General features: G+C 44.5%; 1 protein-coding gene across 2 annotated transcripts; it reads right to left on the minus strand.

Moving 5' to 3' along the window:
• Positions 1-589: 589 nt before the first annotated feature.
• P4HB (prolyl 4-hydroxylase subunit beta) lies at positions 590-20,672 on the minus strand. Of its 2 annotated transcripts, XR_003704682.2 has the most exons (12): positions 20,422-20,672; positions 19,150-19,356; positions 14,471-14,604; positions 13,833-13,970; positions 9,525-9,629; positions 9,167-9,292; positions 7,960-8,160; positions 5,507-5,627; positions 5,155-5,336; positions 4,722-4,808; positions 4,297-4,375; positions 590-1,647 (listed from the first exon to the last, which is right to left on the minus strand). XR_003704682.2 is itself a non-coding variant. In XM_028715874.2 (11 exons), the coding sequence occupies exons 1-11, from the start codon at positions 20,585-20,587 to the stop codon at positions 1,564-1,566; spliced, it is 1,551 nt and encodes a 516-aa protein (XP_028571707.2). In that variant the 5' UTR covers positions 20,588-20,672; the 3' UTR covers positions 590-1,563. The 2 variants fall into 2 exon arrangements, 1 of the variants encoding a protein (XP_028571707.2); XM_028715874.2 differs by lacking the exon at positions 4,297-4,375.
• Positions 20,673-23,121: the final 2,449 nt, after the last annotated feature.

The following is a 23,121-nucleotide window of genomic DNA, read 5'->3' on the forward strand; positions in this document are numbered from 1 at the left end:
CCCCACAAGTACAGCTTTGCACACAGCTGAAGGCAGATAAAATAATTCAAGCATTTTTTTGGATGTAATCAATGTTTAAATGTACAGATGAGTTTTTTTTATTATCTATGAACGGTTTGTATCATTCTATATTCTGTACTTAGTAGGTAATTTCTCACTACTGCCATTTTTCTTTAAGGTTTTGCTACCACATAGCATAAATCCACCCTCCTGATACTTGCTATTGGACTTTCATAAGCTGAAGTCAAAATAGCCAAAGATGAAAGTGATAGTATACCTCTGGAGAGTACCATGTTCGCTTCCCATGGAACATACTGTTCTTCAGATACTGAAAACCTAAAGCAATACTTTGCACAAATTAAGTTACTTTGTTCAAATGTGCATTTGTGCAAAACAGATTTGAATTCTATAGTAAGAACATGCAAAAGGCTGGATATAAGTTTCCCCCAGGAGGGAGGGGGAATATTTATCATGCAAGCAAGTTTCAGCAACAGAAAAATAAATAAATCCATTTTCATCCTTCCTGGCCTAGATGAGAAAAGAGTTCTCCTTAAACCAGAGTTCAAACAAAACAGCCAAATACACAATATAGTATTAAAATCAACTTTTATTTGGCCAATGAGTTCCATTCCTTTTAGCATCATAGACGCTCCAAACTAATTCCAATTCTGTCAACATACATTCTTGTCCTCCCATCACTCCTTGGCTCTCAAGTACCCCCACAAAAAAAACCTAGTTATTGAGTGTCCTTTTTGTTTCATTCTGGCAGGCCCCTTCCCAAACAGCTCTGTAAATGCCTGGGAGACCCATTCACAAAGCAAATGCGTAAAGAGCAAGTCGTATTGTTTGTTCAGGGGGCAAGGTGGCAACACCAGTTAAGGTTTTGCCTCAGGAGTAATTGGGTCCTTTCCCCCTCAAGGACAGTCTTCTATGCCATCCTAATCTTTGGAAGAGAGAGATACATATACTGTTCAGCATAAAAGGGAAGCAAGACCATGCAATGAGTTAAGAGGACCTGCTCATTTCCCTTTCCACTGCCACCACCGTGGTCAGCCCAGTAGGTTCCTCCACACCGGAGCAGCCCAACAAAGAAATAGTAATTGAAAAACAGCCGAGACAGTATCCAAGACCCTGCTGGGCCAACAGCAGCTTATGACATTTGGACAAGTGTGAGTAAGTTTTAAGGCGGCATTACTGGTGAGGCTCCAAAGTGAGTTAGGCAATGGGACATGTTGCCATTTCAATCTGCTTCTACCCAGATCACAGAACACTCTAGGAAAAGAAAATGTACATCACAGTGTGTAAAGGAGGGGGGAAAGAGAAGACCCAGCAGGGCTGGCTACCTAGGCAGATCCCTCTTCCAAACTGAAAATAATAATAATAATAAAAATTAAGTAGAGGAATCAGTTGACAGACAAGTTAGGATGAAGGGTTACTTTAGACCATTCCCTGTACTCTCAGACAGGCATCTGCCTTCTGGTTCAAGTTGGTTCTGGACTTGCTTAACTGCATGAAGTGGCAGCCACAGTGTAGTGTCTGGGGATATGCAGATTGGACTTGTCTTTACAGTTCATCTTTTACAGTGTTTGCGTCCTCATCGTCTTCTTCTGCATCTGGCTCTTCAGCATCCTCTAGATCTTCCAGATCCTGTTTAAATGAAGAAGCAAAAGCTTGGTCAGCTGCAGCTTCTCTCACAGCCAGTGCCAAGGAGGCCAACACACAGTTAGGTCCTGCCAGCGCAGCTGTCATTGCCCTTAATAGCATGAGAAACTCATGTAACCGCCTCTATGCTCAGAACTTTGCTCCTATGGCAGACAGAGTCCTGCCTCCCAAGATGTGCAGGCCAAGGAAAGTCCATGCATTCCATCAAGTCACTCAAGGCAAAATAAAATAAAATAAAAATGGAAACAACCTACAAATTTCCATATACCAGGCAGAAGGAACTTGTAAGACAATGGGGTCAACACTAGGTCTGCTGGCTTTCTGCTTGCCCTACATATCTCAAAATTATTTGAATGGATAAAAAAACCTGCTGTACCAACTTTAGCACATTCTCCATTTATATAGCATTCTGAATCAAATGAATGCCATCATATTTGAAAACCAAGTTGGTGATTTTAACGTTTTGCTCAACCAAGAAGTGCACAAAAGACCTCTAAGAAACTTACTTTAGAATTAAAACTTCATTAACACAACCATGTACAGTGGTACCTCAGGTTACATATGCTTCAGGTTACATACGGTTCAGGTTACAGACTCCGCTAACCCAGAAATAGTGCTCCGGCAGCGCGGCAGCAGCAGCAGGCCCCATTAGCTAAAGTGGTCTTCAGGTTAAGAACAGTTTCAGGTTAAGTACGGACCTCTAGAACGAATTAAGTACTTAACCCGAGGTACCACTGTACTGTTAAAATAAAATCTGATCTCACTTTCACACACAAACACACGAAAAATAACAGATAAAGTGAAGCTGCGATTAAGGCAGCTGTTCCAGTATCTGAACTTTCTAAGCAAATATTAGTAGTAGCTCCAGAATAGGTATAATCATAGGAGATGATCCTGACAGGTCACATTCAGGTTCATTATCAGGGAAATGCTCCATTCACAGTAATAAGCAAAATTAAAACAAGTGGAGATTCAGTCCGAATGACTGATGCAGTACTCTATACCGCAAATCCAATTGGCTGTTCCTTAGATTTGTGATCTGAACCCACCAATGTTCTGTTCTTTCTTCAGAAGTGTTGACTTTCAATGGCTTGCAAAATCCTCAGTGATTTGCATACCCTCTGCCAATGATTTCATATACACTATACCAGAGGTGGCCAACTCCCAAGAGACTCACAGAACTAAAAACTGGCAGTGATCTACCCCCTTTTGGGGGGTTCAGGTCAAAGTTGTTGAGCTCACCAACAGATCGCCTCACTGAGTAAACTCCATCTTCCATTCTGCAGATCGTGCAACAATGGAGGGCAGGGCGAGGCCAAATTCTATTTTACCAGCGCTAAGAAAAGGAACCCAGTGATCAACCACAATCTACCAAAACCTCCCGGGGATCTACCAGTAGATCGCAATCAACCTCTTGGACATTCCTGCACCATACCATTCCACTGCATTGCCTTAAAATATATAGACTGGCTACCAGCATACTGACAAGAAGCAAAGAATATAGGCTGTTATCTTCAACAACAGCCTATGCTGAATAACAGACAGATGTTTAGCATTATCCTGTTCTCAGCATCTGGTACCAATGCTTTTTGAATGGAGTACACACTGTGCTGTTGAGCTATCAACTATGAAAAACCTGCTAGCACACTATTCTTCTCAGAATGAGAAAATGCAAAAGCACTTGCAAGAAATATGCAGGGCCAGCCAACAGCCAACACAGCACCTCCAAAAATCAGCCGTGAGAGACTGGAACACAGGAAGGACAGAATTTGTTTGCCTCCAATTCAATCACATTCTTCAATTCAAAATCTGTTTCCAGGAAACCCAGATTCAAGGACCTGCTACAATCCAAGAAGATTTAATGGCCATTTTTGGCCAATTCTTTTGCTCAGTACTCTATGTACTCTATATACTCAAACTTCCACCGGTGACATCTTATAGACCACAGGTTCAAAAACAACCAAACTGAATACAAATCCAAATTTCCAAAGTGTACAGAGATGATTAAGAATCAAACAAGCTGAAGCAAAATGGGGCCGGCCAGCTCTACTCTGCTAGGTCTCAGCTACGTGTTAGTGCCAGGTCTGTGCCTGAAAATCATATAAGTGATAGCTAATCATAGTGTCTATCACCAAGATGCTGAATATCAAAGCCAGTTCACTCTTAAATCACAAAGCCTGGTGCAAAGACTTACTCAAGCTCAAAACAGGGACAAAGGAATCAAATCGGGATAGAGTTTCTGTGTATGCATAGCTCATGGTCACTGTACCAAACAGCTGGCACCCTTGATAACTGTAGGTCTAGAAGTGTAGTCTCCAGAGCTTTAAATCACACAGAACCCACCATACAGGGTCTGGGAACATGCAGAGGTGCAAAGGCTGGGTCACCAGTTGCTCCCTGTATCCAATGGAAATGGAGGAACGACAGCCCTGAATGCACAGCAATTCTAACTTGGGCTATGAGCTTTACCCCCTCTGTGTTCAGCTGCTACTCCTGCTGGGCAGCAGCACCCAGATAAGCCTAGCAGTGCTGCAAAGAGCCAGTAGCATTGCTAGCACAGCAACAGAACAAGCAAAAATTGTTACACATGCTGGCAGCAGCGACTACTTGACTCAAGCAAGAGGACACTCGCACCTGGTGCTGGGTGCTGGAGAAAGAGCCAACTCAGTGTAGGGTCATCTCTCGAGAACTACAGATAGTAGTAGGGTCAACGCTGGGAAGAATGTAAAAAAAATCATGTTTCTTGAACATTTGCAGTTGATCTGGGAATGGTGGGGCTCTCACAGGCTGACTGCCTGTTTGTGTGGCCTGGTTAGTCCACATGGAATGGCAGGTATTCAGGAACACCCTTCCCCACCACCCCAGTTCATTCTGGGTATTACCAGCTGTGCTTTATTTACAAGTTGCTAAGGAACCAGCATTCTCGGCTGTCACAGTAAGCCCGAAGTAGCTTTGCAGGACAAAACTTCCCTTCCTCGGGGATCGCATCTGAACCCTGCCCTAAAACAGCTACACAGGCCAGTGCCCAAAACCTCCACGGTCTGGGTTTAGATACTCACATCTTCATCTACACCACCATCCTTTCCGCCGCTTTCCAGGAACTTCTTAAAACCTTCGAGCGTTCTCTCGCCGTTGTAGTCTACAACCTGCAAAAGCAAAGGAGGAAGTGTGTCAGCAGCCGAAAGGCAAAGCTGGGCACTGGGGGCTGAAGAATCGCTTTCTGAACAGCTAAGCAAAAAAAGGGATTGGAAAATTCACCTTCACCCATACGAGTCGAAGAAGAGCAGCCAGCCACTAGATTCCCATGATCGCTGCGAGGAGAGAATAGCCCATACATGAGCACCATCCTCTATGAAGCAATCCTCCTCTCTACAATAGCAAGAACCCCCTGTGAACCCACCCTCAGCAACTCAAACCAAGGCACCCCCTGGGAGGGGAAAGAGAAACACCCAGGGGCAGCCACCTACGCAGACTGACCACCGGTCTCCTCACCGTTCTGCCAGGGCCTGCAGGGAAAAACTTGAGGGTAGGGAAGCTGTGGACTTTCACGGCCTCCACTTCATTGGCTGTGGAGTCCATTTTGGCAATGATGATGTTTTCATGGTCTTTGTACGTCTCGCCTAGTTTATCCCAGATGGGAGCCAGCTGCTTGCAGTGGCCACACCAGGGGGCATCTGCAAGTCAGAAAGGGGACAAAACCCAGATTAGCATCTGTTCCACAAGAACCACTCACTCCCCAGTTCCAGCCACCTGAGAAACATTCTTCGCTAGCCGAACCTGTGCAACTCAAGACAGGATGCGCCGAGGTGCGAGCGCATGTGGGCTCAGCTACCGAAATACTTACAGAATTCCACAAACACGTTCTTGTTCTCATCAAAGGCCACTTCTTCAAAGTTTTTCCCAACCAGAACTTTGACAGGTTGTTTGTCCCAGTCATCAGAAACATCTTGGCTCATCAGATGGGGCTGAAACAGACAAGCAAAAAGGAACCCACATGAAAGCAACAGCATGGAATGCGCCAACAGGAAACCCTCCCACCCACTGTTCCAAGACAGGGCAGAGCAACTGACAAAAGCCAGAGGCTATAAAAAGTCAGATTAATATAGACTTCCTCCTTCAAAGTCAACCCCCACCCCACCCAATGACCCAGCCATGTCCTTCATGAGCTGCTGCATGAAGGATGCGCGCTTACAGGGAGCTGGCATAGGCATGCTGAGTAGACAGAGCCCACTCTGCTTCACTTAAAGAACAAAAGAAATGCATGGCAAGATATATGTACAGCAAGCAAGAGGAGATGGCTGCAAGAGTCAGATTAGTTCCAATATTTTTACAAGAGGGAGTTAGGGCTGGGCGATATCTGGTTTTCAACATCACCAGCTAAACATCGCAATATAGTGATATATCACAATGTCTAAAATAAAGATGGCGCTATGTACAGGCATTGGAGGGCTTCATGGTTTTTCATGCAGGATTATGTTTGCATAGCGCATGTACACACACACACACAAACGAATACACACACACGCGCGATTCACAATATATTGCCAGGTCAAAAATTATGAAACTGATATCACAATACGGATTTATCAGTTTTGGACAATATATCACCCAGCCCTAGAGGTGGTCTAGGATGTTTTCCAGAGCATTTAAAAAATGAAAGTGACCTATTAGACCATTGTGTCAAAATTGTGTTCCAAGGTACAGAGCCAGCTGTCTTGTACAGAAGTCAGATCATTAGTCCATTCAGCTCCCTGATCTCCAGGGTTTCACACCACCTCTCCCAGACCTACCTGGAGGTGCCAGGGATCTAAGCTGGGACATTCCGCATGCAAACAGAGGGTTCTATTAAGTGTTCTATCCTTCGAACATGCTTAACATTCAATTTGTCTTGAAGCCCATCTGAAAAATCCCCTACAACTTCCCCTAGGCTACATCTTTCATCTATCAACTGCTTTGAAACTCCCAACTCAAAACTGTTCAACCCTAGATCTACTTTTGCTTGAAGACCATGCATACTGTATCTCATGAATGTGAGGGGTCTTCAAACAGGCCAATGCTGAACATAACCTTCTCTGAGGTTAGAGGTCTTTGGAATGTTTCTATTCCTATTTGCTTTCCAGCACAGAAACCATCCCTGTAGTTCTAAAAAACTTCAAGTGTCTTTTCAGAAGTGAGGAATGCTGGCTATGCTACACATTAAAAAGGAGGCATATGTTACATCACCTATGGGACAGTACCACCTTTAGTGTGAAGGTGGGGGACTGCATGATTCAATGACCATATACCCCCAATCTAGCAGAACACTACAGAGCAGAACAGAGTTCTAGCCTTTCCTTCTCCAGAAATGCACTAGCTTCTTATCTACAGAGTCTGATACAGGGGAAGCATATAGATATATAACACTCAGCCTTTACAGCCAAGTGGCAGGGGCTTCGTTGACCACATGCTCACACTCATATGTTAACAGGCTGACCAAAAGACTACTACAACATGAATATGAATTAATACAACCTAGAATGTATTTTACCTTTTATGTCATGCAACACCTTACTGTCTATGTGTTCCAAAATAGATCTACCATAGTCCTGTATCCTATTCAAGAATGTCAGTCAAGCCAGGTATCACTCAATACTTTTTCTTCCCTATCATCAACTCAGCTTTCCCAATTAGAAAGGTCATCCTGAACTTTTAGCCTCGTTTAATAATCCCTTCCAGTTTTTCAAAGGACCTGCAGATTTTCTTTAAAGGTGTACTTGTCCAGTCGACTGAGTAATTAAGATGAAGGCTGCAACTTCACTGAACAGGAAAAGGAATAAAAGGAGGCAAGGAAAGTAAATGAAATAGGCAGAGCCAAGAAAGAGCCCTGCAAAATTCAGGTGTGGGGCAGAACAAAAGCAGTAGCTGGCTCTGTACAGCTGCTTTCGTCTCCAGATTAAGATGGAAGCCTCCCAAGCACTCGTGCCACGTGAGGACAAGGCCATGCAGCCATTAAGGCAGAGGTAGTTCTTAAGAGCTGGTGATGCAGTTCTATGAGCAGCTCCCAGACTTGTCAAGCTCACTTTATCAGCATTTAAAGGCTATTTCCATACTGGCACCGTGCCCCACTGGCTTTGCCCTTTGGGCTTCTCAGCATGAAGTCTAAATACTGGGCTGCTGGACGTGCTGCAAAGCCAGCTTGAAAGACTTCGTGCCACGTGACTGTTCTCAGGTTTCGTGTGATTCGTGCTGCGGGGATCACCTCACATGGATGCCTGTCTCAAGAACAAAATACAAAAAAGGAAGGGAAAAAAGAATTACCTTAACTTTGCCCTCCAAGAACTTATTGCAGAAGTCCCTGATGTTTTCTGGAGTCAGCTCTTCTGAATCCGGCTTGTACTTGGTCATTTCCTCCTCCAGGGTAATGAGGCGGATGGCAGGGCACTCCTCTTTCTTGAGGCCAAAGAACTCCAAGATCCTCTGGTTATCGCCGTGGTCACTGTCTATGAAGATGAACAAGATCTTGGCGGAGGAGAAAGGACGAACAAGAGTGGAATTGAGGCATTAGACAAGTGCATGGCACAGGCAAGAAACTAGCTATTTATGTCCTCCTTAAGTAACTATTCATTCTCCTGCCACCCTAATTGTGTTTCATGCCCAACTATAAGCCTAAAGCAAGTTCTTGTCCGCTTCATAGTTGTCAAATACTTAGCTCAGTGGTTTTCAACCTTTCTGATTCCATGGCTCCCTTAACCAACCACAATCTTTCTGCAGCTTCCCTGGGGGAGTCACTTACACCGGGGTTCCATTACAGGGCTCGAGTCAGTGGGGACTCCCCCATTCTGCCCCTTTGCTTCACACGCCCCATTCTGTCCCTGCCATCTCCCCTGAATGTTCCTCAGAGTAAAAGAGAGAGATAATGCAGGAAGATATGAGCTTGCAAGTTAATGAAAGGATGGTTCTCCGCCCCCCAGGGCTCCCCTGAACATTCCTCAAGTCTCCCCAGGGTGTTTCAGTACAACCATTGACCAAGCTTATTCCATTCAAAGACTTCTTTCTAGAGTTGTCACCTGATTGCTGGGGCTATTCAGGAGCAGTCTATGCTGAAGCAGCTTGTGCTACTTTTCATGTTACTTATCTATATTCTGAAACTCCCATGATCCTAATCCATGTCCTCCCTGAGGAGCCGCAATATTAGAACTGTACAGTCATACCTCTTGTTATGTTTGCTAAAGGTTAAATCTTTTCAGGTTGCATCCCACGGCGACCTGGAAGTACCAGAAAGGGTTACTTCCCGGGTACACCGCTCGCACATGCGCAGACGCTCAAAATGACGTTGCGCGCATGCGCAGAAGCGGCGAATCGCGACCCGCGTAGACGCGGGTTGCATTCTGCTCATGTTGCAAACGGGGCTCCGGAACGGATCCCGTTCGCAACCAGAGGTACCACTGTAAGTGCCAGTGTTCACCACCTGGGAAGCCTAGGGAGCAAAGAAAGGATTTTTAATACGTCACTTCCTGGTCCTCACCTTCCCTTTGAAGCTCTCTGCTGCTTTTTTGAAGTTATCCAGTTTTCCCTGGTAGTCTGTAACACTCTTGGGCAGGAACAACAAGATGTGGGTCTTGATCTCTCCTCCAAAGATTTTGGGTGCCGTCTGTGGAAGAACAAATAGATGCATGCTAGGGCCAAGAGTGTTACCGGTTGCCAAGATTATGCAAACTCCCCCCTCCCTCATTTACAGTTCATTCTACTTGGTATAATTTGTATGGTTAGAATTCTCCACTCCTGATTGGTAGACACAGATCAAGGTGTGGGTTAGGTCACCCAGCCAACCAACCAACCAACCAACCAACCAACCCTGCCTTGCTAGAGAGCCACTTCCATACCTGTTCAGTGAATTCAATCACCAAGGGCAGCTGGTTTGATTTGATGAAGTTCAACAGATTCTCTTTTGTTATCTCCCCTTCATAGTTGTTACGTCCTTCATCAAACTGGAAACAAGCACAAAGGGACTCGTGAGAATAAATCAAGCCGACTTACGGTTGAGATCAATCAAGAGTTACAGTTGGGTCATCAGCCTAGTTATCACCAAAACGCAGGTTATGGGCAGACTGAGTGTCTGCCACAATTCTACAGGCATGCAGAATTTGGTATTGAGTAAATCATTTGGTTTCCTGAAAACGTCGGTGGTGGTTTAGGCTTCTAACCCTTCTGTCTATGAAAAAATGTGTGCAAGTATGTAGGACTAATGGTTGGATAGTGTTTTCGAGGTTACCAGCATGAGTTTGACCAAACTGCGGGAGGTAGTGGAGGACAGAGGTGCCTGGCGTGCTCTGGTCCATGGGGTCACGAAGAGTCGGACACGACTAAACGACTAAACAACAACATGTAGGACTAAAGGCTGGCACAGCAAAACCGAGAATGGCTCAGTTCACATTCAATCCTAAGCCAAGCTATGGCTTGAACACACCTGACTACCAGGGATGAGATTGTGGCCATTTTGCTCCTCCTCCAGTCCTTCCGCTACTGCACTGCTGTAAACCAAAGACTGGTTCAAGCTCACGTGTTATCCAAACCTGGGCTTGGATTCTTGTGGTGTGTGAACCACGAACTCTGGTTCAAACACAACACTGAGCCAAATCACAACTTAGCTCACAGCAAATGCAGGAGGAGCAGAGAAGCAAAACGGCTCTCTCCAGTAGCCCACATGCCATGTCATAGTTTGGACTAGAATTACATGTAAAACAGGTCAATAGTTTGAGGAATGGGACTTTAGGGCCTAACATTTATCTTCTGCCACAACCAGGCTATTATTCAGATTTATGTCAAAAAGGCAAACATGGAGTCCAGCTTGCTTTCTATCCATTATTTCTCCAATTTTTACAAGTACAGAATACACAATCCTGAGTGTTATATCTGTAGGGCTCCCACTGACAAGTCTTGACACAAAGTACGGTCCACATTTCACACTGCAAGCAAGGCACAGAATTTCTCAAGTTAAAATCCAGGGTAGAATCTCTGCCAAAGCTCTCATCTTACTAACAAGCTAGGATTCAAGGCTCCATAGGAGTAAACAGAGCAGTGACTAGAAAGGAGTTTGGGACTAAGTGGATTGCCAGATTCTTGTTATATACCCACTATCTCAAAAGGGGTTTCATCAATATTCTACAGTATTTTAAATACACAACTCTCAAAAGTCACAGAAGCAGGTTGCTCATTTCCTGGCAGGCAACAGGTTGTGCAGGTCTGCTGGAAGCAGATATATTTATCTGATCAACAGAACCACTAAAAAGGAGGTAGTGTCCTAGGCAGCAGCACACAACATGGAACCAGTAAATATATAGCAGTTTACTCAGAGGACAACACATCCCTGCAGGGCTATTGTTAGCCAAGCAGGAACAGAAGTCAGAAAGCACGCTATCATTCCTCTGCCAGGAATAATTTTGCTGCAGAGCAACACCTATTACTGTCCAGGTTCTCAAAATCTTTCCTGGCACCCTGGAAAGGGGCAGGGAGTAACAGACATAGGAGAATCAAGGTTATCCACCAAGAAGACATGCAAGGGAAAGCAGTGATCCCATTGGCTGGGCTCCCAAGCGACACAACTCTGGGGGACACACACATAGGTCACTGTTTGAGTAACTTTCCAGGAAAGTTATACAAAGAAATCTACTTCAAGACAACATGAAGCTTATGCAAAAGACAAAGAAACAAAAAGCAAAGTTGGGTAGTTGTAGTGCTGTGTTCAAATCTCACCTTAGCCATGAACTCAATAGGTAGCCTTAGGTAAGCCAGTATTCCCTCAGACACCATATATATATATATAGTAAGAGCTACCTGCCTTCACATTGGCAGGTTAACCAAAAATGCTGTGGGCACATTCAGAAGTGTTTTATAAAATGCCAGTTTTTAATACAACCTATCCCTGAAGAACAGTTTATTAGAATGCACCTGGGAAGGAGGCACAGGTCAGCGTTCACAAAGAAACAAAACTTTAATTACCAGGGACTAGATGTTCTACGGTTCTGCCAATAACACCTCTGCTTATTTATGGGTGCTACATAAGACTTATAATAAACCGGTTCCTGGCCTTCATGCACCTCCAGTGAGATGCATTTAGAACAGGCTTCTTCAACGTTGGCCCTCCAGATGTTTTTGGCCTACAACTCTCATGATCCCTAGCTAGCACAACCAGTGGTCAGGGATGATGGGAATTGTAGTCTCAAAACATTTGGAGGGCCTGATTTAGAACCTACCAGCTCTGCTTTTACTATACCCTGTAATCTTAGCAGAAACTAGCCAACTTAGAGATACCTCAAGATTCCAAATGCAGTCTTGCCACAGTCCAGGAGATTCTGAGTGCCACTCTCACCAGCCCCAATGTTTAGAGGCCTGCTAGCGGAAGACCATACAAAGACTTTGCGAACACAACAGGCCTTTACTCCGTGTGTGTGTGTGTGTGTGTGTGTGTGTGTGTGAACAACCCCCAGAACAACATGTGGGCAGGGAGAGTATATAACTATCAGCAGGGAAAGAGAGGCAGGTCATTCCATCAGGCAAGCAGAAATTATCGTGCTGACAGAGCTATCTGCTTAGCGCTACTCTGAATTCCTCCCAGTGCTTCACCACTTAACAGCTGCAGGGGCATTTCACGTCCTGTCCAATTCTGTAACTGCTTTCACGGTTTCGTTTCATTCCAAACAATATTCCCGGGCCTCAGTGAGGTCACTTCATGACACTCAAGCTCTATGGGGCCATGTGCAAATGTGGTAGGAACAGATTCAAATGTAGCATCTGCTGAAAGTTTGTTTCATTTTGGTTGGAAGCAAAAATAATAATAATAAAATGGCAGCACCACAGAGTTAACCGTGTAAAAATTCAAACATTTGACAGGTGTGCACCAGAAGCTTGGGCAAGTGTCTTTTTGGCAACTAAAAGGGATTTGCTTTTACTTTGGCTGGTTGAAGTCTCAACAGCTCCGAGACTGAGGAGCAAGAAACGGAGAATAAGAGTGAGGAAAGTTATAAGCCACTCAGAAAAGTACCCCCTTTAGATAGAAGAGCTGGCCAATCAGAAATTTACCTCCTATCCTTTAATAAAAGTGCTGGCCAAACACAACTTCCCCACCCCCTTAACAGATTGAAAGGTTTTTAAAGGCAAGTATTCAGCTTAACATGCCAAACACTTGAAGGTGGAAAAGCCTGTCTGAAGCAGGGAGAATTGACCTTAAAGAGGCAGTCAGGGTGTAATCTACAGGCTATAGATGCCTTTACAGCAGGAGAAAGCATGCGTTGCTCTACTCTTCTCAGGTGGAGAGAAGGGTATGGACACTGTGGGGTCTCCATCCACTTTGTAATGGCGCTCATTCCCACTATCAAAAGTCAATGCCCGCAACTACAGTAAGTTCTGGAGGATTCTGGAGTCTGAGATTTCCTCCCTTAATGGTTGCTCAGCTGAGGGCCCCATACCTTTTGACAAACCACTTTGGCAACCTAAATACTGACAATGGCATGAGTCAAGATCTTGCTCTTGTGGCTTGCAACACAAAGCAGGGGTGTTTTTCCCCCACAAGTGTCCCTGTTTGGAGGTGTGTCCCCCTTAATTACCTCCTCCATTCTGGTTCTCTAACATCTGAACAGACCTAGCTATTATATTAACAAGGTTAACTTGCTGAATAAGCAACTCAGACTGCTTCTTCCTGTTCTGCTTTCACAATCCATCCAGTGTGCTTGGTTTCCAACAACAAGCTCAGCAATGGAAAGAGTGGTTTTGTTCCAGAGAATTGCAATTTAAGTGGCAACGAGTCTTGCTGCCAATCATTAAGATTCTCTTGCCTTAATCATCTATACTGACCTTGAAAACAAAAGCCTGGCATCAGTTCCTCTTCACACTACCACTTCAGTTGTGACACTAGAAGTACCCTTTGAGGAAGCAACTGGGTTTTACAGGCTAAAGCCCATGCACTCTTAGGATATAAGAGCACTTCCAGGAGGGAGGGGGAAGCTGACAAGAAAAAATTCAAGTGATTTCCAATTTCCTCCTTCAAATCAAGTTTTTAGAGCACTATTTGGACCTGTGTGAACTTTCTACAAATACAGTAACAGTGTGGGTGGATGTGGAATAGAAACATATTGGGGAAGCAGAGTGCAGCCAGCCAGACTTAGCACATAATGGGAATATTTTGCACCACTCACCTTCTTAAAAAGGGCAACTCCATCTTTGCTGAGCTGGTATTTGGCAAAGACATCGCTGTTGGAAGAGATCCCAAAAGGAATGTCATCAATGGACTCTGCTGCCAACAAGAACTGCTTGGCAGCATCAGATTCTGCATCCTAACAGAAAGAAGGAAGATTTTAAGTTTTAAATACTCCACACCATGCGCTGATTTGATGCATGTTGCTTACTCAGTGATGCAAGAACAACAAAGAGCCAAGATGGGAAAAAGAAATTGGCATCATACTCTAGATGTAATTTCCCTGTGTCCACAAATTCCCCTCCTCACTGAAATTGGGCACGATTAATTCTACTGTAACCAATTGAACAGGTTGTGGTGTGCAATGCCCACAAGTTTCTCTGGTTTGCAAGTTTATTTATTCTATTTTTATCCCACCTTCCCCCTAAGAGCTGAAGGTGCCATACATGGTTCTCCTCCCCCCCAATGGGAGGTGGGTTAGGTCAAGAGTCTGTCTAGGCTCATGTCACCCAGGGAACTTTGTGTTAAGACTGTCCATGGACCCAAACAGGTTAGCGAGCCCTGGTGTAATCTCTTCCCAGATAAAGGCCTCCAAGGGAGGTCAGCTAAAAGCAACAGTAACCGAGTGAAGCACTCTACCTTGAAGAACCCGATCACAGCAACTTCGCTGGATTCCACCAGTTTCTCAGCAGCAGCTACATCTGCCAGGGCAGTGGCTGCTGGGCCTGTGCGTTTCTTCAACCAGTTGACAATGTCATCTGCTTCCCTGCCAGCTGCAATAGGGGGGGAAAGACACATCAGAATCTCTCTCACGTTTAAGCTGGAGCACTTGATCTAATCACCCCAAGTGGAAACTCCCATTATTTCCTGGTTCAGAGGGCAAAGAGTTTCTGTTCACCTTTCTAGGGAGATAAGCCACCATCTTCTCTTCCCCTTTGCCTTCCAAGACAAAGTTGCCACCAGAAGGTGCTATTGAGCACAAAGCTGCTTTACTTGGTGCAAAAAATATTTCATAGTAATGTTTAAGAGCATGCTGTTTCTATCACCACATTGGCTCATGTATATTTAGAGCTTTGGTCACATTATATTATCACTGATGCAAAACGTTCTGCAAGATGGAAGCATTTTCATGCTGAGGGATACCACAAAATGGTTGAGTGAAGAAAAAATACAGGAAGCAGGATTTTCTACCACAGTACCAAAGCTTAAAAGCAACAAATAGGTTTTTCAACGCTGTTAAAATTAGATTTGTATTTCTAACTCTTGGGAGGCTCCACCCAAAATTAGCTGCCTTTAGAATCTGCTTTAAGCACATCTTGCACTGATTATATACAATGCAAGATAAGCTACTGTGCCAATCTCCATTTCAAAATTCCCCAAATGTAAATAATACGAATTGCCCTTCCCTATACCTGCGAACAGAAGGATTCCTATAGGCAGAAGGGTAGATACCTGCTCACTGTGACCATCACCCACACTGCAGGGGTGACAAGTGGAGCTGCAGCCTTGGAGCTTGAGGATGGTGGTGCAGAAACTGTTCCAGTTTTATTGAGCTTTATTGATGAAACAATAGGAAAGCACCATACCCCAGCTGTAAGCTTTGAAGGGGGAAGTTAGGAACAGCCACCACCTTCACCTTCCACTGCGTTGCCTCCTTCACTCCCAAAGTTTGCAGCAGGACAAGGGGAGCAAGTGATCACTCATGATCTCCGGCAGTGCAAGCTCTGGGATAAGACCACTATCCTATGCACACTTACCTGGGTGTAAACCCCACTGAATACAATGGGATGTATAAAAACATGCAGAGGATTGCACTGAAGGGGAGGGGCTAGATCCTGACAAATATGTGTTTTGGCTTGGCTAGCCAGGTTAGGGCAAGCTGGTACTGGGGACAGAGCCCTGCTTGCCTTACTTAGACAGGGCCAAGCAGTGTGAGAAACAGAAGGGCCATGTACTCCTTATTCTCCAGGCAGCTCTCAAAACTCTGCTGGACCAAGCTATACACCCACCCACCAAGTCGAAAATGATGCCCAAAGAATTCAGTTCAAGATGTATGGGATTGCTTATTACAGCTACTTTTACCCCACGAGAAAGAAATCATATAACCAAGCCAAGCCTGTAACATTTAATGCATATATTGATACAGCAACCTGGGGATGGGTTATTGCTTTTTGTTTTGTTACTATGCAATGTATTTTTGTGTTCTGATATTGTAAACTGCCCTGCGATCCTTGGATGAAGGGTAGTTTGGAAATTTAATAAATAAAATAAACCTTTTTTTTAATATATGCAAAAGGTAATAACTAACTTTACCAGCACTCAAAGTGGCTGCACAGGCTGCCTTTCAAGAAAGCCAAAATCAGAGACTCTGGCAGAATTCGAGACCTGGGAAGAGAGGCGGTGGAAGAGGACTGGAAGAAGTTTAAAGACTATCTACAGAAACTTTATAAACTATGAATGTTAAGAAAGTGCATGAAAGGAAATGATATGGCATCAGCAGTTTAGATGAGAAATATATGAGAATAAGTGGAATCATAAAGTTGAGATTTGAAGTAATGTTATGCCTAAACTAAGCAGTTAAACACTTGATGGAAACATCTAAAGATAGAGGCATAATGTATGAGAACTAGAACATAAGAACTGAAATAAGGTAATAAATTGCGGATTATAATTTTTTTACGGAGAACGCAGGAAAGGGAGACGTGAGGAAGTCCAGATAGTTATGGAAAAAATGTATGAAAGGTTGTGATTGTTTCTTTTTTCTTTGTTATATTTTAAGTTCTTTATCTTTGTCTAGCTATGTCTTCTTTGTTTGTTATTCAGTGGTGATGGTGTTCTATATGTTGGGTGATTTTCTTCTGTTAAAAAATTGCAATAAAATATTTTATACAAAATCAGAGACAGGATAGCCATACCTATGGGAAAACTTATCCTACATGTGGCTTCAGTGGCTGCTGCAAGCTCTTCTTCCCATACAACGGAAAGCACTTCTTCCCCTATAACTGGAAGCTCATCTTCCCCTACAATTGAAGGCTCATCTTCCCCTGCAACTGAAAGCTCATCTTCCCCTATAACTGAAAGCACTTTTTCCCCTACAACTGGAAGCTCATCTTCCCCTACAATGGGATCTAAGGATGGAGGACTGGCCATTCTTTAGTGTTGCCCTCCCAATACAGTTTTTCACCAGCCACCAGCACAAAAAGTTAATAGCTGAAGACCATTCAGCTTCCTAAATGAGGATATTTTTGTGCCTATTTCCAGGTGGCAGGTTCCTAAGCGTGGAGGGATTCTTCCCAACTGTCACCATGGAATCTTGGGAGAGAATCAGCAGCAATGTCTAAGGAACAGGCTTCTTACATCATTGTGCCCCACCCCTACCCCACTTCTGTACCTTCCATCAGCCACCACTACCCTTTAAAAACTTAAATATTGTTTATTTTTTTGACCTGTGTGATTTTTCTTTTTTAATATGACTAGGAGTTTTAATAACTCTTTGACCACAGGCCTTCCATTATGATCTCTGGGTTAGGGAAAAGTATGTTATAATCAGCATAACCAACCATTCAGAATGATCAGGCATGCTGATCAGCGGTCTGCCAGTAGCCTTGGTGATAAAAGAAGTTTGTCTAGCCCTTATATCATCCACGTATATGGCACAACTCACAGAATCATAAATTGTAGAGTTGAGAGTGACCCTGGGTTTTATCTAATCTGATCCCCTGTAAGGCAAGAATCTCAACAAAAGCATTCAGACGAAGGACATGTCCCTGCCCCAAGGCTCGTACCATTTAGAAACAGATAAAGCAGGCAAACAAAGGAACGGAAGGGAAAGAGGGATGGGGTAAACATGGGGGGAAATTACATTTCAGTTACATGTATGAAAGGCTTAGTTGCAATGGTGCTTTAGGAGTAGGGGGTCTGTCAAAAGCTTCGTGGAAAAGGTGATTTTGCAAATGGTTATGTAGGAAGGGTTTTGGGAGGCAGTTCAAGTCACAAGGTACAGTCATTTAAGGAGCAGAAGACAGCTAGATGACCAAGCATGGAGGAGCTGGCCAAGCAAAAGAGACAGGGAAAGAGATATGGGAGGATGTGGCAGCAGTGAGGCAAGAGGGTGAAAGCTACTGAGAGCTTTGAAGCTGAATCAGGGAGGACTCAAAGGCAACATAGGGCTGCAAGAAGGGTATTTCCGTGCTCAGAATAATTTTGCCAAGAGTGATGAATATAGGCAAGATTATCAAGTCCAGAAAACAGAAGGCTGGATGGATCAGAGGTTTTTTGTTGAAAGAAACAGGGAGGAGAGTGCAGGTAATGTTATAAAGCAGCCTTACTCATCCGCATGTCCTACAGATACTGCTAGACTTCCACCTCAACCCCATTTTCCAACAAGTAACATGTGGAAGAAAAACTGTTACTATTTTTATCATTTATGACATGCTAGTGCCTATGCTTTTGTATTTTTAAATGCAACTACAGGTGCATGCTTGTCTCAGTTACACAAAGCTGGGAATATGAAATATTTGATAAACTCTCATTTAGTTTTGATACAACTTCAAAAAATAGGACATCCATTTTATACGTAGGAAAGAGGCTGAAATAGACTCTAGTGAATGAATGGCTATGACTGAGCAGTAGCATGAGCTCAGTGCCTTGAGTCACAGACTTCAAGGCTAGAATGCTGTTCAGAATACAGACACTGAAATAGTCACTGCTTAATAGATTTATTGCCTTTGGCTGTAGCCCTATCTATCTCTTCTTGGCAGCAAGCCTCACTGACCTCCATGGAGCTTACTACTGAATATACACAGAATTGGGCTGTAAGGAATAAACAATGGTGAGGGAGGGTATTACATGCAGCAAATTGCTCCAAGAGCTGCAATTTTGCATTTGATTCCATCATATGCAAAGCAGGGAGCAGATATATCCTAAGGGCAACTATTAAAAAGCAACGCCAACTTGTCCTTAATTTGTGTCAGAGGAGTTCTAAGCTAGAAATGTGAAATCACGGTACCTTATTCCTATTTAACAGATTATCTTTGTCTTTCTAGTGACTAAAAGAATTACATGCAAGGACAAAGTTGCAAGTACTCTACAAAAAAACATTTTTTCATGGGACCATTTAGCAGAGACCTTTTGAACTGGTGAAATAAATATACAACATGAACAATCAGCTTAAAGGAGGCAGAGAACCATATTTGAACAACATGAAGTGAATGCCAACAGTTTAGGCATCAAAACCAAGAAGTATCCTCTTGCGTCACTTTTGCTTTATGTTCCAGGTTTGGTCCCCGCACCTCAATTCACATGTTCCAGACTTTTACCTGTGTATTCTTTAGGGGATGATTTATCGCCATTCTTGAAGAATTTGATAGTAGGGTAGCCTCGAACACCAAACTGTTGGGCAAGCTCTGATTCTTCTGTTGCATCCACCTTGGCCAGCCTGATTTCTGAGTTGTCAGATTTCAATTTTGCTGCTGCCTTCACATACTCTGGGGCCAGAGCTTTACAGTGACCACACCAGGGTGCATCTGAAAAAGAGAAGTACTTAGTATCAAAGCAATTACTGTGCAACCCTCCAACACTGATACTTTCTATCAACAGGAATGCACCCATAACAACAAAACATTCTACAATATGCAGATAGCATCCAAGTGACGGGTGGGGGTGAAAATTATGGCAAGGAAAGCTTCACCCTTGACTGCCCTGTACCACTATAACCAGCACCTTTCCTATCACAAAATCCTAACATGAAGTTTACCCCTCTTCACCTATTACTTTACAAGCAGTCTCTGCAGTGGAAATGCAATGAGTAGGCCAGACAACGAGGAAGTCTAGAATATCTAGAAAAGCAAGAGACAGGCTCAATCCTCAATACTGTTGCTCACTTGATGTAAATCTCTCCCCAGTGCATAGTTCAAGGTTTCTTGTCCTGCACTGCCCTCAGCAACAACCTGCAACTAGCACAGCACATCCAACTTTGGGAGTCTTCCAAGACTCCAGTGAAGCCTCTTAACTTTACTGGCACGCCCCTTCCAACAGTACTCCTGGTGCTATTGCAATGCCACCAACAGACATAACCTGGCACAATGCTTTCCCCAATACTTCAAAGAGGTGCATTTCAGACGCACTTTGCACTCTTAAAAAATATCCAGCGGGCCCCTGTGCTCTCCTGCCATCAGATCCTACCAGTGTCCCATAGCCAACTCGTCAGCATCCATCTATACCCCTATTTTCAAGGCTGAAAATATATAGCAACAGTAGCACCGGCCTATTCCATGCATCCGGGACACGCCAACAGCAAAAGACGAGCAAACGCCTACAGGCCCCTCTTTGGGCTGGTAAAAGACATTACCGCAGCCAGCGCACGCCAGCTCTCGCAAGTCCCCTTCTCACGTGAACTGTGTAACGTCTGAATAGGCAGGGGTTGTTTTCCTAATGGCGGGGGGGGCGACCCGCTAACGTGAAAAAGCCTGTTCCCCATCCCTCCCCTAAACCGAACAGGGGGACCCCAACCTCAGTTTCCCCTCCCACCCGGCCGGCCTTCCCTCTCCACCCTCATCCGCGCTCCCCCCCCCCGGCGCCCCTCCACTCACAGAACTCCACCAGGATGTTCGGGTGCTGCTCCAACGCCCGCTCGAAGTTGGCCGCCTTGAGCACCAGGACGCCCTCGTCCTCCTCGATATCTGCGTCGCCGGCCAGGCAGGCCCGTCCCAGGAAGAGCAGGCAGAGGAGCGGAGAGAAGAGCAGAGCGGTCTTCATGGCGGCGCTGACAATGACGGCAGGATCCCAGGCGAACAGACCGGACCACGAAGAGGCGCCGCAAAAGAGAGCACTCCGCGCCCGCCTCCCGCTTTATAAACCCGCCCTCTCCCCGCTGCGTCTATCGCCCATTGGCTGCTTCCGCCCTCCTACGCTTCAGCTCCCATTGAACTGGCGTGGAGCCTAAGGCCGCCCTCCCGTCCTGGATTGGTCAGCTTTAAAGGTCGCGTCGCCTTTCCTTCCCCACTTCCGAACAGCCGCGAGAGTTTCCTTTGCTCCGCGGGCTTTGATTGGCCGTACCGACCTCTCCGGTGACTGGGATTGGATAACGCGGCCGCTCTTAGAAACTCGGACCAGCCGTTTCTGATTGGTTGACCTCAACGAAATTCCCTCCCCTCCCCGCCTACTTTCGCCTCTCTTCTTTGGAACGTGGCATTCGAGAGATACGCCCGCCTCGCGCTGCGCATGCGTGTTTGAGTGTGGCAGGGAGACCTCGTTCGTGTTTGATTCTGACTGGCCGCATTTATTAAGCGACCCGGAATTGAAAACTAGCAAGGAACCAAGTGTTTCCGGGACTGTACGAAAGAGGGGGAGGCTTTTGCATAAGAATTGCTTAGAAGTGGGCGGGGGAGCGGGGAACTCAAGCGAGCGAGTTTATTACGATGGGAAGTTCTGAAGTGTGTACATCTGCATTGCCTATTGCTTTACTGTTGGGAATTCTTTCTAATGAGAATAATGAGAATAAGCGCATATTATATTTTTGTATTACCATTTTTATTATATATTTTTACGTATAACCCTAGCATGTTTACTCAGAAGTACTATAGAACTCTCTTGAGGCTTAGGCTGCAGTCCTAACCCCCATTTACATGAATTCAGTAGGACTTGCTTTTGAGTAGACGTGGTTAGGGCTGCAGTGCTGGACTGAAAAGGAATAGCTTTATTCTCTGCCTTCCTCTCCTGCTTTTTGACTTCATCTTTTTACTGCTGCAAGGAATAGTGTAGCTATATTACCTGGACAACTCCCCCGCCCCCCAGCTATGAAGAGGAGTTTGCTCAAATAGAATTTGTTGATAAATAAAATACAAACATTTTGTAGTTATTTATATGGGAAATACATACCAGTGTCTGGATCATTTGCACTCCCATGTTGTCTGTGTTTCCTCTTCTGTTCCCTGGTTTATAATATAATATGGTCATTATAATAATGTAATGCATTTTATATGTCAATGTTTGAAAGAGCAGGGCAGTAAAGTGGCAGAACCAAGCCCAATAGTTTCTGAAAAACTATTGGACTACAAGAAGATCAAACCTATCCTTTCTTAAGGAAATCAGCCATGGGTGCTCACTGGAAGGACAGATCCTGAAGCTGAGGCTCCAATACTTTGGCCACCTGATGAGAAGAGAAGACTCCCTGGAAAAGACCCTGATGTTGGGAAAGATTGAGGGCACAAGGAGAAGGGGACAACAGAGGACAAGATGGTTGGACAGTGTTCTCGAAGCTACTAACATGAGTTTGACCAAACTGCGGGAGGCAGTGGAAGACAGGAGTGCCTGGTGTGCTCTGGTCCATGGGGTCACGAAGAGTCGGACACGACTAAACGACTAAACAACAACAAACCAATCATTTCCTTTGGTCTTAGATGAATCAGGTAAAATATGACAAAATTCCAAATCATGTAATTTTACACTAGCCACCTGCTGATAACAAACTTTCAAAAAACTTTTCCAAGTACTTAAAGTAGGTCAATTATTTTTCAAATTCCCCCCATGTGCATTTTGGTATGATACAAAGAGATGCCTATCATACAGAACTAGCGAATGGGTGTTTTCATTGTATAAATTTGCATGTCCAGGAACCTGAAGGACAATTGCATCAATGGATCATCCGTGTAGTTGACTCATCTTGCCTGCTCACAGTTGCCATCAACTTCAGTGGCATTGTTTGGCTTTGTATATGACTGCTGAAATAGTTGTGAGCTGTATAACGTCAGCAAAGTTTAAAGGGATGTTTCTGCTGCTGTGCAACATGACCAAACATTTTTGATATTCAAAATATTTAGGCTTGGCAAAACCCAATGTAAGCAGTCCTTTACATTGAGCTTCTAGACTAGTTTGGTTTTTAGACATTATTTTCTTTCTTTCTTTCAGTCTTGGTGTGTGTCTCTAGTGAGTGGGAAATTCCACATTGCTTCAGCCCCTGGAAGTCGGTATGCACACAGTAAGAATCTAGTAGTTTAGCCAGTTTAGGTAGAAATCCAAAGCTGGAGCACCTGTTTTGTGTACCTTACCTTTCTGCAAGTCGTAGGATTGCTACCTGGCATTCTGTGTGGAATGGATGGACTCAGGGGACACAAACACTAAGCTTCTACAAGTATAATAGCATTCCAACAGCACAGGATTGAACAGGTTAGCATCAGCAGTATTCAACAGAGCATTATAAATAATTTGGGCACACCCAGGGAGAGTATTTCAGCAGGAGCTTCTAGATCCTTTGCCACCAGGAGTAAGCAACTCTACAAGTGGCAAAGTAA

The sequence above is a fragment of the Podarcis muralis genome, chromosome 2, assembly GCF_964188315.1.
Source record: "Podarcis muralis chromosome 2, rPodMur119.hap1.1, whole genome shotgun sequence".
Taxonomy (NCBI): Eukaryota; Metazoa; Chordata; class Lepidosauria; order Squamata; family Lacertidae; genus Podarcis; species Podarcis muralis.